The following is a 17,242-nucleotide window of genomic DNA, read 5'->3' on the forward strand; positions in this document are numbered from 1 at the left end:
TCCAGGCTTTGTAATCATTTACACAAGAGCACACACATGTGGATGTGCATACACACACTGGCACACACACTCACACACAATTATGTGCCTTGGTTTGTACCTAAATGATACAAAGCCACAGCCCACCAAGGGTATAATAAATAGACACAGGATAATCTTCCAATTCTTGGTGTCTCTGGAAATCTCTCCATACCATTGCTTAGACAGAAAATTCTACAGGGAAACAAAGACAGAGAACAAGGTCCTTATTAACACAATTCTATGCAGGATGGCATGCAAACTTTCCCCCCTGCCCCACACTTTCCCCAAAAAGCTTTTTGAATTAAGGTCCCTATTCTTTTATACCCACTGCCTGTATTCTAAGGGGCAGTGATAAAAGCAATTCAAAACTTGGTTGTATTTTAAGTATTTTTCTGAGTTGGATTATGTGCACTTTAAAGGAGTAGTTGTGTATGTTCAAATTCAATAAGCCTAGTAATTTTTATCCAACTTGCGTTTTTATTACAGAAGTTTAAACAAGCATCTTTCTGGTTCCTTTGTCTTCAGGGATCAAAAATTCGCCGGCGCAGCCAATGAATACTACCTGTAGGGTCCCCAAGGATTCATTTCTGGAGAAAGACAGGTGATACTTTTGTAAGGAAACTAAAAGGAAGATGGGAAGGGGGAGACTGTTGGTGCCTTGACATCAATTCAGGATGAAATGCATGAAAAAGCTCTCCCCAGACTGTATCAACCCTTGACACTGACACAGAAGGGACTTCCACGAAGGTGGAAATTAGAAAACTCACAGCAGCTCTGACAGCCAGCAGAGGAGCATACACCCGACCACATCAAAGGACCCATATCTCTCAAAAAATAGCCCATCAAGCAGATGGAGGTTGGTGTGTCTCAGGAGCAGAGGAAAAGGGGAATCCAAGGCCTTCTCAGTGCTGGCTGGGAGGGCTGGGACTGGCGTGCACCCCTCTGGCCCTGGGCACCTGCCCTGCCCCTTGGAGGAGTATGGCTGCTCCTGAGGACCCCTGCCTGGGGCCACTTCAGTCAGGCACATGCTTGGCCCATGAGGACTGGCATCCTGGAACAAGGTGCCCAGAAGCAGCTTTCAACAAACAACCAATTGCAGTTGGGGGGTAAATGGCCAGCGGCCTTGCACTGGGCTGGGCAACACTGAAGCAGGTTCTACAGTTTCCCAGAGGTCCCTGGCGGGTCAAGCCTTGGCTGCCCACAGTGGCAACCTCCTCATCAGCACATCGTGTCTGTCCCTGTCCCTTCCCTGTCTCATTGGCGCCTCCTGTGCTTCCCAGGCTCACCTCCAGAATAAACTCCTGGTATTAAAATCCTCACTTTGGGGTCTGCTTCTTGGGAGGGGGTGCAGGGGTCGTGGGCAACAGACAGGTAGTGCTTAGTCTTCCTCACTCTCCTATTCTTCTGAGGTGATGCACAGGCCAGGCCATCATGAGTGTCACTGACAGGCCTCGGTCACAGAAAGTAACAGCATTGGATTGGGTTCCATGGTTACCGGTAGCATTTTGATCACACACAGCAGCCTGACTATAGGAACTCCCTGGCTGTCCTGTGATGGATGGACCTGGGTGGTCCTGTGGCCTGGTAGTGAGATTTTCAGTGAAATGAATGACCTGACATCTGATTGAAACAATCTATGAACCTGGACAGGAGTCAAAGCCAGCCTCCACAGGGCCCCAAGTTCTGGGACACAGGCAAGATGGAGTTTGGGGCCCAGGAAGCCATGATCAGGGTGCAGCCCACCTGGGCAGCCAGCCCAGCCTTACTACACTACACTGCACTACCCACTTACCCACTACACTGCCGCAGAGGCTAAAACCGAGCAATAGCAAGACCCTTTCTGTGTGCTCCTTGTCACAGATCACTGCTCTCATTCAATCTGGCTTAGTTGCAGTAGCAAATGGACTTTGTTCATAAACACTTTGCTGTATGACATAATGGAAAGTCCATGACATGAAAGTTGTGGGTAATCAACATGAGATCCAATCCCAGTGCTGCTACTTCCCAGCAATGCAAGCTGGAAGGACATTCCAGAACCTCTCTGAGCTCCTGCATCCTCCTCGGTGAAATGGGATGACACCTATCGCCACATGTGCTGTGAAGATGAAACGTGGCCTTGTGTGTAACAGGTGTGGCTGACAAGCGTTGGTCCCTCCATCTCTTCCCATCCCCCTCCCTTTCTTACGTCCACATTTCTATAATTGAAACTGAGAGTGAAAACTCCCTTCTGTGGCCTGAGACACCAGGTGCAACCTGCTATTCATTCAGTTCAGTGCCGAAACCTCTAGACTGGTTCTACCCATTTCACAATAGTTTTCCTGCTGCTGTCACTAATAACTGCAATAGTAGTAGCTAAATAAAGGACCAATATCTTTCACATGCTATCTCCTTAAATCCTCACAATAGCCCTTTATCTGCTACCTTCCTATCTTACAGATGAGGAAACTAAGACTCAGAGAGCTCATGTAACCTGGCCCATCATCACACACTTCACTAGGGGCACAACTGACGGAGACCCAGGCCGTGGGATCCAGAGGCGCAGCTCATAATTATGATGCTGTGACGTTTGCTAAGTGGAAACTCAAAGAATATTCTTTGTCCTACACCATCTCTTAAAGCAAGGCTTTCAACCAATGCCTATGCTCTGCCATCTCCCACATCGTCACCAAACAACTCCTTCTATGGCTTTTATATTGGAGAATAAGGTTCATTTTTAATGTTTTTTAATTCTGCTAGTAGCATCTGACATAAAAGGACCATTTCTGAGCATGTGGTTTGGTGGCTGAGCATGGTTTACCTGGACCCCAGGCTGGGCGATGAAATGCTGATCTGTGGCCTCCACCGCCAGCTCCAGACAGTTGCTTCCACCCCAAGCTTCACAGGAATAGACCAGCAGCTGTTCTGCCAAGTCTTCATCGCTGCTGTAACACTCGGTGAACAGCTCTACAGCGACATCAGCACAGAGAGAAGCTGGCGTCAGTGCTGCACATGCCTGAAACTGTCCTGCTTCCGCCCCCAGCCAACCCCTGAATCTAAGAATAGCCTGGGTGTGAGTTCATTCTTATAAAAGGCATAAAAAATGCCATCACAACACAATGCCTTACTGAATAAGAGGATTTTCTAAAGGCACGACAAACCCAGCAGAGCTCCTGATGGCAGCAGGTGACAATAACTGCTCATTGAATTGAGCTGCATTGGACACAGGGAGACCCTCTCTTTAGTGGGCTTCTGTCTGGGCTCAGGCAGGAGAGCCTCAGTCACTGAGAAGGGATCTGGACCCTCTGCACCCCCATCCCGACTCCCCCATAACCACAGCAGCCCTTCCTCCATCTCATTTGAATTCTATGCCATCTTGGCAAGCTTGCTTTGCAGATAAGGCACCGAGAGGGAAAAGAAAGTGTAAGAAACACTGACCTATTGCATGAGTGTGTGCTTACATTTCGTGACCTAATGACAAAGAAATTGCAGTGTAGGTCCTCAGAGGAAATTTTTTAAAAGTAAAAATATTAGGAGCCTTTGCCTAATTGAGGTCATTCAGAAATGAACTGCTTTGAATTTTTAATAAATTAAAAGAAATAATTAGACATGTTTTTCCAAAACAGAGAAGCTAAACTCATCAGCATGTTTACATTCGATAAGACGCTGAACAATCCTGGATGCAAATACCACGTTGCAAACTTAAAACTGTCAAGTGAAAACGGAAAAAAACTGAGCAGGCCTGAAACTCTCTGTTGTTTAGAGGCAATTCGTTCCGGATTTCTCACCTTCCTGAATGATCGGGGCCTCTGCACAAAGGGCATTGACAAGCTTTGTTTGAGGACTGAATAGCAAACAGCAGTCAGGCGTCCTGAGACATGCTAGGGCAGTAATGCTTAGTGGAGTATCATCCACTCCAGGCAATAAGTAATCTCAGCTGCAGCCCTGATAGAAACTCCTTGTCTCCTAACTTCAGGGCGCTGCAGGGAAACCAGTATTCGAGCTATCCCTTGGGAACCGAGACAAGGCGAAGCAACCCAAGATGCTACTCAGGCTGCTGCCTTTCCCATAACAAACCATGAGTGTCACAGACCCAGGGGCTGGGTCCTCTGGCAGTGTGTGTGTATGAAACTGGCAGGCTAACTGGTTAGGGTGCAAGTCAGGTAAAATCTCAGCCCTGTCACAGTGTTGTAACGGCATCCAAACCCCTCCCCCCAAAAAAAAAATACTCCAATGCTCCCTGAGTTGCTTAGAACTTGGCGTGGGTGTGGCCCTGGGTGGCCATGGGATCAGAGAGCCCAAAATGTCCCATGTTCATTCTTGGAAAATTTCATATGTGCCAGGACCAAGGAGTTTGTGGCTTCTGCTATGGCCTGTGCACCCAGAACTGTGGTCTGTGGTCTGTGGTCTGCAGCCCTCCATCAGGCAGGGGAGCTTGGGCATGCCACAGACCTCCACCACCCGGCCTGTGAGTGCCACTGTCAATGTCTGTGCTGTATGGCAGACCCACGCCCACAGAGGGATCCCAGCTCTGGGGACTCACCGACCGCCCGGGTCTCATACTCATTAGCCAGCTCCTCGGACTCCCCAGCAGCGTTGATGTCATTCTTCACTTTGGCCAGAGTCTTCAGAAGCTTGCTGGCTCCCAGGGCTGCCAGAGTGCAGCCCCTAGTCTTTTTAGGGGGAGGGATGGAGAATTTTAAGGTTTATTCTTAATCCCCTGAAGTGGTCAAGTCAACGTTAATGTCCAACAAGAATGTATTCATGGCAAAGCAGGAAACAGAATCGATTTGGTGGGCGGGGTTAGAGCATGTGGTCAGCACGTACAAATGGAAATTGCTCTGGAGTAAGGAAGCCCTAAACCCAACCTAGGAACTATTCATAATGATTCAAAGTAAAATTTTTAATGAGCACAAAATAACTTGGAACCTGAATATGTTCACAGTCTTGAACACAGAATTAGCATATAAAAATATTAAGATAAATGCCATGAGAAACTGACAGTAAGACCATGATAGCAGGAGGTCTAATTCGCTCTCATACTGGAATAGCTCAAAGGTTAAGGAAGGCCTGGACAAGAACACAGAAGACCTGAACAATGTCACTTCAACATTGAGTATGTGAATTCAATATTCAATATCTAAGCTTTCCTCTAAAAATAAAGTAATGTGAGTGTCCATAAACCATTTACAAAAGCTCTTACATGCTAAATCACAAGGAAAATTCTCAATAAACTTTCCAAATCAGAATTTTTACGGGCCCTACTTCCTGTATATAATGCAATAAAGCCGGAAATTAATTTTTAAAATCAAATTTCAGAGCTTCTGAACAGCAAAAGAAACAATCATTAGAGTGAACCGACAACCAACAGAATGGGAGAAAATTTTTGCAATCTATCCATCTGTCAAAGGGCTAATATCCAGAATCTACAAAGATCTAAAACAGGTATACAAGAAAAAAACAAACAAACCCATTCAAAAGTGGGCAAAGGATATGAACAGACACTTTTCAAAAGAAGACATACAGTATATAAGGCCAACAAACATATGAAAAAATGTTCATCAACACTGGTCATTAGAGAAATGCAAATCAAAACCACATTGAGGCATCATCTCATGCCAGTTAGAATGGCGATCATTAAAAAATCTGGAGACAACAGATGCTGGAGAGGATGTGGAGAAATAGGAACACTTTCACACTGTTGGTGGGAGTGTAAATTAGTTCAACCATTATGGAAGTCAGTGTGGTGATTTCTCAAGGATCTAGAAATAGAAATTCCATTTGACCTAGCAATCCCATTACTGGGTACATACCCAAAGGATTATAAATTGTTCTATTATAAAGACACATGCACAGGTATGTTCATTGCGGCCCTGTGTACAATAGCAAAGACCTGGAACCAACCCAAATGCCCATCAATGATAGACTGGACAAAGAAAATGTGGCACATATATACCATAGAATACTATGCAGCCATAAAAAACAATGAGTTTGTGTCCTCTGCAGGGACTTAGATGAATCTGGAAACCATCATTTTCAGCAAACTGACACAAGAACAGAAAACCAAACATTGCATGTTCTCGCTCATAGGCAGGTGTTGAACAATGAGAACACGTGGACTCAGGGAGAGGAGCATCACGCACTGAGGGCAGTGGTGGGGGGCTATGGGAGGGACAGCAGGGTGGGGAGGGGGGAGAGATAACATGGGAAGAAATGCCAGATATAGATGAAGAGGGAATAGAGGCAGCAAACCACCTGGTTATGTATGCACCTATGCAACAACCCTGCATGACCTGCACATGTACTGAAGTAAATTTAAAAAAAAAAATCAAAAATGAATACCTCATCCACTTGGAAAACAATCACACACCCACACACACCTGAGAAGCAGGTGCCTGCCTGACTGCCCACCAAGCCCGACTATTCTCCAGGGACTGCCCTTCCCAAGCACTCCTTCACCAACATGAAAGAGAAGCACGGCCATGTTCATCTAACCTCAGATGTCCCATTTTGCTGGTGATGTTTTATATTAGGCATGTGAATTTTGAGAGGATTAGAACTGTTATAACAAAGCATACATTTGATGTAAATCTGGTGTGGGCTTGGGCACTTACCTGCTCCCAAATGACTTTGGAGAGTTCCTTCTTGTTCTGGAGAATGGCCCAGATGAAGAGAGCTTGCAGGGGGTGCCGAGTAATAGGAGACACGTCCTGGGGGGTTAGAGCATGTGGTCAGCATGTGCAAATGGAAATTGTTCTGGGATCAGGAAGCCCTAGGAGAGTAGGGTCTGGAGGGCTCTGTGGCTTTGTGCATGACTCCATTTTCACAGTGCAGTGATGTGATTTTCATCTCTGCAGCTCATTGGGTGGTCTAATTTTGACACCAAATCTTTTATCTGTCATAAAAGACAAAGTACAACTAGATGAAAAGCTCTAAAGGGTGAAAAAAGTGTTGAGAGCAATTTGAAAACTGAATGACTCCTGACAGGCTGAGAGAAAGCAATTCCTTCTCATCATATAACTCTGTTTCTCTTTTAGAAAAAAATTCTTCAAACTAGATTCCAACTTTCCTATGGCTTACGTTCAATTATCCCAACATAAAACTGTGGCTTATTTCTTTGGACTGTTATTCAAAGATTCAATGCCTGACATATCAATTAGAATTCCAGCTCCTGGCTGGGCGCGATGGCTCATGCCCATAATCCCAGCACTTTGGGAGGCCGAGGCAGGCAGATCACGAGGTCAAGAGATTGAGACCATCCTGGCCAACATGGTGAAACCCTGTCTCTACTAAAATACAAAAAATTAGCCAGGCATGGTAGGGCATGTCTGTAGTCCCAGTTACTCGGGAGGGTGAGGCAGGGGAATCACTTGAACCCAGGAGGCAGAGAATACAGTGAGCGGAGATGGCGCCACTGCAATCCAGCCTGGGCAACAGAGCGAGACTCTGTCTGGAAAAAAAAAAACAATCCCAGCTCCTATTCAGCATTCTGTATCTTTCAAGGGAAAATTTTCAGATAGAAAACAACTAAGTGTTTATATATAATATATTCCTTTTCAACTTCTTTATAGGTTTTACCAAGGTATAGAATGCATGAGTCATATTATGCATGTTGCAGAGAAATCTAACATGAATGTAGTCGAACACAGGCCCTTTAAACACTTCCAAGTCCCACAAACACCTAGTCCGTTTAGATTTTTGCAATACACATACGCTCCAAAAATCCCATAATTACAAAAGATAATGACCTAGTTTGAGTTTCCCCAGAAAAAAAATCTGAGACAAGGATTTGAGGCAAGTAGTTTATGTGGGACATGATCTCAAGAAAACCAATAGAGAAGTGGGGAAATGATAACAGAAAAACGGGAACCCAATACAAGGTGCATAATCAAGCAAATTATCTTGGTGGATAACTAGAGATTAGCCCCGCTAGCCAACTCTAGGAGCCAGAGTAGAACATAAACCTTAAAGTCAGCTCCTTCAAGTGGGGTATATATACACCGCCTTCTGACAATCATTGGGCTCTGATCAGGACAAACTTTCAGCGAAGAGTTTCAGGTGCTGCCAACTGGAAACTAGGGCTTCCTATACTTAAAATGAGAAGTCCTGCAGGATTATAGGTGTTACAGCCACAAAATTGTCTCAAGTGAATATCCAGATTTAGCCCCTCGGAAATATGCACTTCCTCCTTTACTCACAAAAGAAGCCTTGTCAGTTCTTCATTCCTTCACACGCATGGGCATCAAGCTATTTTAGGCAGATCATGGCCAGTGGTCTACAACACGAGCATGCAGCCATATGTTTGCCCCTATTCCCTGTTAGATACCTTCAGAAAGTATACCACACCAAGTTCTGCAATTAAGAAAAACTGAGGCCGGGCATGGTGGTTCATGCCTGTAATCCCAACTCTTGGGAGGCTGAGGTGGGCAAATCACCTGGGGTCAGGAGTTCGAGACCAGCCTGGCCAACATGGTGAAACTGCATCTCTAATAAAAATACAAAAATTAGCCAGGCATGGTGGCGCACACCTGTAGTCCCTGCTACTCAGAAGGCTGAGGCAGGAGAATTGCTCGAACCCAGGAGGCGGAGGTTATAGTGAGCTGAGATTGGGCCACTGCTCTCCAGCCTGGATGACAAAGCGAGACTCTATCTCAAAAAGAAAAAGAAAAAAGAAAAATTGCAACTAGTCTGAAATATAGTATAGTATAGACCATAAAGCAAGACATTAGAAATAGCATAGATTCACCCTATAGACAGATGTCTTATCTTAAGTAAAGGGAGTTGAAAAAATGAACAATGTCAACGTGTTAAGTACTTTACAGCAATAAGATAGGGAGTAGGGAAAGTGGAGATATCTTATGAGAGAAGCCTCAAAATATCTGAGAACTCAAGCAGGCAACTCTCCCAGTACCTACATGGAATTCTATGTCCATCTCGTCCCGGCCATTTCTGTCTTCCTTCCGGAAGCCTCTTCGGAAGTTTGCAACCAGTTTCCAGACAAACGTGAGGAGGGCATCATTATAGGAATTCTTGGCTATCTGCAGATTCCGGTACACAAGCGTGCTGAAGTGGTTGGAGAAGAGCTCAGTGAGGACATCGTGGGTGAGAAACTTCCGCAGGTTCAAGCCGTTCTCCAGAAAGAGGCGGACAAACTTGGGTCTGTCCTTTATGAGAGCCGTAAACATTACTTCTTGAAGGTCAGCCGACTGAGGAGAAAGAACGGCGAAAGTACTGACAATGCCACAAAAATACAGTCAGGGAAACACTAGGCATCTTTGTTCCTCAGCTGCACTGTATTTCCAGCCACAGAGTAACAATATCTTCAACTTCTCTTTCAATCCTGGCTTCAGAATAAAGCTTATCTTTTTTCCATTTTAACACAACAGAGGATTACAACATGATGGAGCTGAACAACACAGCACGAGAACTCCGTGAAGCATACACAAGTTTCAATAGCGGAGGTAAGGATATCAGAGGTTGAAGATCAACTCAATGAAATAAAGAGAGAAAGCAAGATCAGAGAAAAAAGAGTGAAATGAAATGAACGAAGCCTCCAAGAAATATGGGCTTATGTGAAAAGACCAAATCTACATTTGATAGGTGTACCTGAAAGTGACAAGGAGAACAAAATCAGGTTCCAAAACACTCTCAGGACATTATCCCAGAGAACTTTCCCAAACTAGCAAGGCAGGCCAACATTCAAATACAGGAAACACAGAGAACACCACAAAGATATTCCTCAAGAAGAGCAACCCCAAGGCACATAATCGTCAGATTCACCAAGGTTGAAATGAAGGAAAAAATGCTAAGGGCAGCCAGAGAAAAAGGTCGAGTTACCCACAAAGGAAAGCCCTTCAGATTCACAGCGGATCTCTCAGCAGAAACCCTACAAGCCAGAAGAGAGTGGGGGCCAATATTCAACATCCTAAAAGAAAAGAATTTTCAACCCAGAATTTCATATCCAGCCAAACTAAGCTTCATAAGTGAAGGAGAAATAAAATCCTTTATGGACAAGCAACAGTTGAGAGATTTCATCACCACCAGGCCTGCCCTACAAGAGCTCCTGAAGGAAGCACTAAACATGGAAAGGAACAACCTGTGCCAGCCACTGCAAAAACATACCGAATTGTAAAGACCATCAACACCATGAAGAAACTGCATCAACTAATGGGCAAAACAACCAGCTAGCATCAAAATGGCAGGATCAAATTCACACATAACAATATTAGCCTTAAATATAAATGGGCTAAATGCCCCAATCAAAAGACACAGACTGGCAAACTGGATAAAAAGTCAAGCTCCATCGATGTGCTGTATTCAGGAAACACATCTCATGTGCAGAGACACACACAGGCTCAAAATAAAGGGATGGAGGAAGATTCACCAAGAAAATGGAGAGCAAAAAAAAGCAGGGTTTGCAAGCCTAGTCTCTGATAAAAGAGGCTTTAAACCAACAAAGATCAAAGGAGACAAAGGGCATTACATAATGGTAAAGGGATCAATGCAACAAAAAGAGCTGACTATCCTAAATATATATGCACCCAATACAGGAGCACCCAGATACATAAAGCAAGTTCTTAATGACCTGCAAAGAGACTTAGACTCCCACACAATAGTAGTAGGAGACTTTAACCCTCCACTGTCGATATTAGACAGATCAGCAAGACAAAATTAACAAGGATATCCAGGAAATGAACTCAGATCTGGACCAAGCTGACCTAATAGACATCTACAGAACTCTCCACCCTAAAACCACAGAATATACATTCTTCTCAGCACCACATCGCACTTATTCTAACATTGACCACATAACTGGAAGTAAATCACTCCTCAGCAAATGCAAAAGAACGGGAATCATACAAACAGTCTCTCAGACCACAGTGCAATCAAATTAGAACTCAGGATTGAGAAATTCACTCAAAAACTGCACAACTACATGGTAACTAAACAACTTGCTCCTGAATGACTACTGGATAAATAATGAAATGAAGGCAGAAATAAAGATGTTCTTTGAAACAAACAAGAACAAAGACACAATGTACCAGAATCTCTGGGACACATTTAAAGCAGTGTCTACAGTTCATACTTCTAAACAGGGATGGCATGGTGAAATCTTTATCATCAGCTAGATGTGAATATGAATGTGACTTAGCCCCTTGCTAAAGTGGAGATAAATACACCCACGTAGAGATGACACTGGTCAAAAATTTTCCGCAGTATCAGAGACGAGGAAAACAATCAGGGGGTGGGGGTGCTGGGATAGCAGTACCATTGGAACCACCTCTCTGAAGTTGATAGTAGACACCATTTAGGACCCAGCCACCAGCGTTGTCTGTATGCTGCACTGTGGGATCTGCTCCCCTTCACAGATGCCCAGGAACCTTCTATTATGGTGACTGCATTCTCATATACAGATGTTAAAATGGAATGCATCAAACTACATGCAAACCACATGCCACCAAGCCAATGTCTGGTCATGTTACATACCAGTAAGTCACTGGAACACTTGACAATTATACTTCATTATTATCTATCTCTAGCTCTACTTTCTGGGCTTCTGACAAAACTTAGTCCCTAGGAACTTACTCAGAATCTTAAGAAAGACCATAAGCATTTTGGGAGGCCAGGGAGGGCAAACCACTTGAGGTCAGGAGTTCAAGACCAGCCTGGCCAACAGGGTGAAACTCTGTCTCCACTAAAAAAATTAAAATAAAAAATTAGCCAGGTGTGGTGGCATACACCTGTAGTCCCAGCTACTCGGGAGGCTGAGGCACGAGAATCGCTCGAACCCAGGAGGCAGAGGTTGCAGTGAGCCAAGATCACGCCACTGCACTCCAGCCTGGGTGACAGAACAAGACTTATCTCAAGAAAAAAAAAAGATCATCAATGTTTACTTCAGACACAAACCAATGGACTACAGGCCACTGCAGCTCTCAGATGTGATCTGTGTGTCCTCCATAGCATTTCTTACAATTTTATTCCAAATGTTTATTGCCAACATTTAAAAATTAGAAAGTTCATCAAAATCTACATCTCCAGCATTAAAATCCCAAAGAGTTAAAAGTAAAAACTGTCAGGCATGGCAGCTCTCACCTATAATCCCAGCACTTTTGGAGGCTGAGGTGGGCAGATCACTTGAGGTCAGGAGTTTGAGACCAGCCTGGCCAACATGGTGAAACCTCATGTCTACTAAAAATACAAAAATTAGCTGGTTGTGGTGGCAAATGCCTATAATCCCAGCTGCTTGGGAGGCTGAGGCAGGAGTGTCACTTGAACCTTGGAGGCAGAGGTTGCAGTGAGCCAATATTGTACCACTGCACTCTAGCTTGGGAGCATAGCGAGAGACTGTCTCAAAAAAAAAAAAAAAAGAGTAAAAACAAGCAGCTCTGACAACATGGAAACCATCAGTAGAAGCCAAGGGGCAGCTGCTTCCCTGAGTCTGGGATCTCCGGCTGCCCACAGTCCCACCATTCCTCCCTAGTACCCACCGGCCCACTCACTCTCTTATACTGTGTGCCTGATCGCTGGTCTAAATGGATGTCTTCTGCCCACAGCAGCATTCATGAGTTTTGTTCTGCCTAATGTTGGTCTCATGGGGATCACACATTGCCTAGAGAAGGCATTGTCATGAGTCCCTTGAGTTCCCACATTGTGGATGCAGCAAGGCTCAGCAGGGGAAGAGAGGGCTAGCCCTGGAAAGATGGCAACTGTGGTTTCTCCTCTGTCCTCAAAGGAGGTGTTCTTCATATCCAGCATTTCACTTTTCTTTCTAAATCCATTGGCCTTTCCACTGGTCACACACTTGCTAGCATAGGGCAGTGGTTCTCAAACTTCAATCAGAACCACGTGGAGGGCCCAGTAAATGCAGATTGCTGGGAGTCAATACTGGAATTTCTGCAAGGCTCAGGTGGAGCCTGGCGATTTGCAAGGTAACAAGTGCCCATGTTATTCCCAGGCTGCCACTAGTCCAGGACCCACATGTGGAGAACCACCAGCATATGGGGAAAGGCTTTGCTGTCAGTCACATCTTTGCTTTCAAAGCTTGATTCTACCATTTTCTAGCCACGTAACCTGGAATATTGTGTCTCTGAGCCTCAGTTTGCTCTTCTAAGAGGTAGATGGTTACGAGGATGAAGTAAGCTAACACAGGTCAAGATCCTCTCAGAGATTCAAGTTCACAGCAGGTCCTCAAAAATCTATCAGCAACTCCCACGCCATGACATCCATGGAGCCCTGATTTAATAACCATGAATGGGATCATCTGTGCTGTGGATTGGTATAATGGGCAAGTAAACTAACACAGGGAAACTGCCTGGTGCCCTGTCACAGATCACAGAAATATTATCAGTATTCCAGAGATTTTTATTTTTAAACAAATAATGCTTCATATGTGCCAATGTTCTAAGCACTTTACAAACATTATCTGATTTCGTCATTGTTAACAGCCCAAAGAGGTAAGTACAGCTATTTTCGTCTCTCCACTTTCAGATGAGCTGTTGGGTACCGGTAAACACTGAACCACTGGCCCTCTCAGAGAAAACAGAAGCCCTCATTTGTAGTGTTGGATGATTCCTGTGGTGTAAATACTCCCATTGTGGCCAAGTTTCAGCTAGCAATGTGGCATCACTAAACATGGAATCGGGAAGAGATGTGGAGTGGCTCACCCTTGAATAGCGTCTCCAGCTTCCAGATAGGATATGCACCACTGGCCTTCAGAGCAAAGGTAATAGTAAATGCAGCCAAAGAATTAGAAAATGGTATGTTTTGATTACTTATTACCTTTGTAATTCTATAGAATTATATAAAATCTATGTAATTCTAAGTTTAAATAATTTAACATTTTTTCGTTTTTTGGGTTTGTTTTTTCTTCTTGAGACACAATCTGGCTTTGTTGTGCAGGCTGGAGAGCAGTGGTGTGATCTCAGCTCACTGCAACATTGACCTCCGGGGCTCAAGCAGTCCTCCCACCTCATCCCCCCAAGTAGCCTGGATGACGTATTTCTGCCACTACACCCAGCTAATTTTTGTATTTTTGTTTCGTAGAGATGGTTTTTCGCCCTGTTGTCCAGGCTGATTTCAAACTCCTGAACTCAAGCAATCCTCTCACCTTGGCCTCCCAGAGTGCTGGGATTACGAGCATGAGCTGCCATGACTAGCCAAATATAATTGATTAATAATGACTGTATTTAACAACCAACTCACACAATCTCTAAACATTTACCAGTTGGCTCTTGCAAGCAAGTACAAGCTGGCTCAAACAGGCCACTGTACGAGGAAACTGAGGCATAGGGAGGTTAAATAATTTGCCCAAAGTCATGGAAATGGGCTGGCTCCAGAGTCCATTCTCTTAGCCATTGTGCCCTTCACCCTTAACCATCTTTGGCTGAGTTAATAAAATTAAATGCACCATTCACGATGTGCCTAAGTTCATTTGTACCATCTGACCTCACTTAAGTAGAACATTTCACACACAGTAATTCATTTATGAATCAACTGACTAGAGCTGCTTAGAGTTCCCCTTTCCCTCCACTAATTAAAGCCTTGCAATGTGCAGTAGGGTTCATTGTACTGCAAACACCATACACAACGTAATGTTTGCTAAAGAAATGAATAATTTAAAAATTCATAAGCCATTACTTTATTTATGCTGCTCTCATTAAAATTGATCACGTGGTAATATAAATCAAGTCTTAGTCTTGGATTATATGGCAGCAGGCCTGAAAGTGTTTTCTGACCCTGTCTGCCAAGAACGCAAGTTATGAAATATATGCACCTTCAAATCTATACATTCGTCTATAAAATTACATATATTCTCACAGCCCCCTAAGGACTTAAATTAATTTGGAAACGCTGAAAACAAAGAAGCAGCCTTACAAAACTGAGTGTGATGGTTCATAATTGTTTTCATTGAACAAGGCTCCTAAGGCTGACTGCACTTTAGTTGTACACAGGAGGATACTGTGAAAAATGCAATCCTAAAACACTAATCACATTGAAAAGTGAGAAAATGCAGTCTGCTGGGAAAAAAAGAACAGTTTTGTTTTTTGTTTTTTTTGAGACGGAGTTTCGCTCTTGTTGCCCAGGCTGGAGTGCAATGGCGCAATCTCGGCTCACCGCAACCTCCGCCTCCTGGGTTCAGGCAATTCTCCTGCCTCAGTCTCCTGAGTAGCTGGGATTAAAGGCATGCACCACCATGCCCAGTGGATTTTTTGTATTTTTAGTAGAGACGGGGTTTCACCGTGTTGACCAGGATGGTCTCGATCTCTTGACCTCGTGATCCACCCGCCTCGGCCTCCCAAAGTGCTGGGATTACAGGCGTGAGCCACGGCACCCGGCCAACATTTTTATTGAATGCGCAACTTCCATACTAAAGATGCTCATTTGGTGAGGAGAGACCTGAGTTTCTAGCTCGAAGAGAGCAGTCACCAATCTTTTTGGCACCAGGGGCCGGTTTCCTGGGAGACATTTTTTTCCCTAGACCAGGTTGGGGGGATGGTTTTGAGATGATTCAAGAGCATAACATCTATTGTGCACTTTATTTCTATTATTATTAAGTTGTAATGTATAATTAAACAATTCTACTACTCACCATGAGGTAGAATTAGTGGAAACCCTGAGCTTGTTTTCCTGCAACTGGACAGTCCCATCTGGGGGTGACTGGAGACAGTGACAAATCATCAGGCATTAGATTCTCATAAGGAACACAGGACCTAGATCCCTCGCATGCACAGTTCTCAATAGGGTTCGTGCTCCTGTAAGAATCTAATGCCACTGCTGATCAGACTGAAGGTGGAGGTCAGCCGGTAATGCAAGTGATGGAGAGCTGGTGTAAATACAGATGAAGCTTCGCTCGCTCGCCCATGGCTCACTTCCTGCTGCTCAGCCCAGTTCCTAACAGGCCATGGACCCCTGCTCTAAGACATTCACTGGGTAGTGTCAGTAAAGTTGTTCTATTTGTCTCTTATACATCTCACTACAGACAGTTCTCTAATCAGAATTTGGTTAGCCAGGCGGGGGCAGGGAGCAAAAAGAGTGCCACTGTCTTGATTTGTAGTTGAGCGACTTTCAATCATCCACCATATATTTTTCCCAGACTTCTGCCCATGCACATCCAAGAGGAGATCTGCGTCTCTGCACCCAGATGCGGAATCACCATCACGTTGTGGCTGAAGGCCTTGCGGAGTTGTTATTATTTTACAACATTTATTTGTATTATCTCTTCACAACAAACCTACTAAGTCAACATTATGATCCCATGCTGCAGACAAGAAAATGAAGGCTCAGCAATCCTGATACTCCAGAACAGAACAATCCTTTAAGAGATTCAGTATTGTAGACCTTCATGGAAATGGACCAGCCATTGCCCAGACCAATGTCCAGGCCCAACACTGGAATAACCCAGGAAAGCTTCTTGCTTACCTCCCATCGGCGGTCATTGGTGAAAATCTCATCATTGGCTAAGTCTAGCTGGTTCCACTCCAGCAGAAGCTTCAGCTGCCCGTTCCAGTTATCCTTATCTTGCTCATTGGTGCTAAAGGCTGTAACAGGGCAGTAAAAGAATCAACTCACCAAAGGCCCAGAAATAAGAGTCAGAACCACTCAGTGTGGCCAATTATCACAGCTATTTATCAAAGGTGGCACTGAGCATGTTCTCATAAATTCAGAGACTCCAGCTGTCATTCATTCAGTCTTCACTCACTCATTTCTTTTTTTTTTTTTTTTTGAGAAGGAGTCTCACTCTGTTGCCAGGCTGGAGTGCAGTGGCGTGATTTCAGCTCACTACAACCTCCGCCTCCCAGATTCAAGCAATTCTCCTGCCTCAGTCTCCCAAGTAGCTGGGACTACAGGCGTCCACCAACACACCCGGCTAATTTTTGTATTTTTAGTAGAGACGGGGTTTCACCATGTTGGCCAGGATGGTCTCCATCTCTTGACCTCATGATCCAGCCGCCTCGGCCTCCCAAAGTGCTGGGATTACAGACGTGAGCCATCACACCCGGCCATAAGCCAACGCACCCGGACCCACTCATTCTTAACCACATCCTGTATGTCCCAAAGTTTATAGTGGGCATGGACTCAAGCTACAATAATGTCTTTCCATTGCATAGCCTAACAATGTGATAATGGTATCTTAAGAATTTTTCCACAAATTCAGATTCCATAGCATTATATTTCAAGCCATATCTGATTTATGCTATATCTAAATCTATGAAACAATAAGCCACATTACAACAATGTTATTCTC

General features: G+C 44.4%; 1 protein-coding gene across 1 annotated transcript in view; it reads right to left on the bottom strand.

Moving 5' to 3' along the window:
• The window catches only part of TRPM8 (transient receptor potential cation channel subfamily M member 8), an 89,884-nt gene that overhangs the window by 46,438 nt on the left and 26,204 nt on the right, over positions 1-17,242 (bottom strand). The window contains exons 10-15 of the mRNA XM_032277847.1: positions 16,417-16,535; positions 8,913-9,203; positions 6,612-6,707; positions 4,541-4,670; positions 2,819-2,964; positions 101-213 (exon numbers count right to left, since the gene is read on the bottom strand). Of these exons, the coding sequence (XP_032133738.1) occupies positions 101-213; positions 2,819-2,964; positions 4,541-4,670; positions 6,612-6,707; positions 8,913-9,203; positions 16,417-16,535 (895 nt within the window). The remainder of the gene's footprint in view (positions 1-100; positions 214-2,818; positions 2,965-4,540; positions 4,671-6,611; positions 6,708-8,912; positions 9,204-16,416; positions 16,536-17,242) is intronic.

This window comes from Sapajus apella, unplaced genomic scaffold, assembly GCF_009761245.1.
Source record: "Sapajus apella isolate SASKATOON/1434 unplaced genomic scaffold, GSC_monkey_1.0 scaffold10, whole genome shotgun sequence".
Taxonomy (NCBI): Eukaryota; Metazoa; Chordata; class Mammalia; order Primates; family Cebidae; genus Sapajus; species Sapajus apella.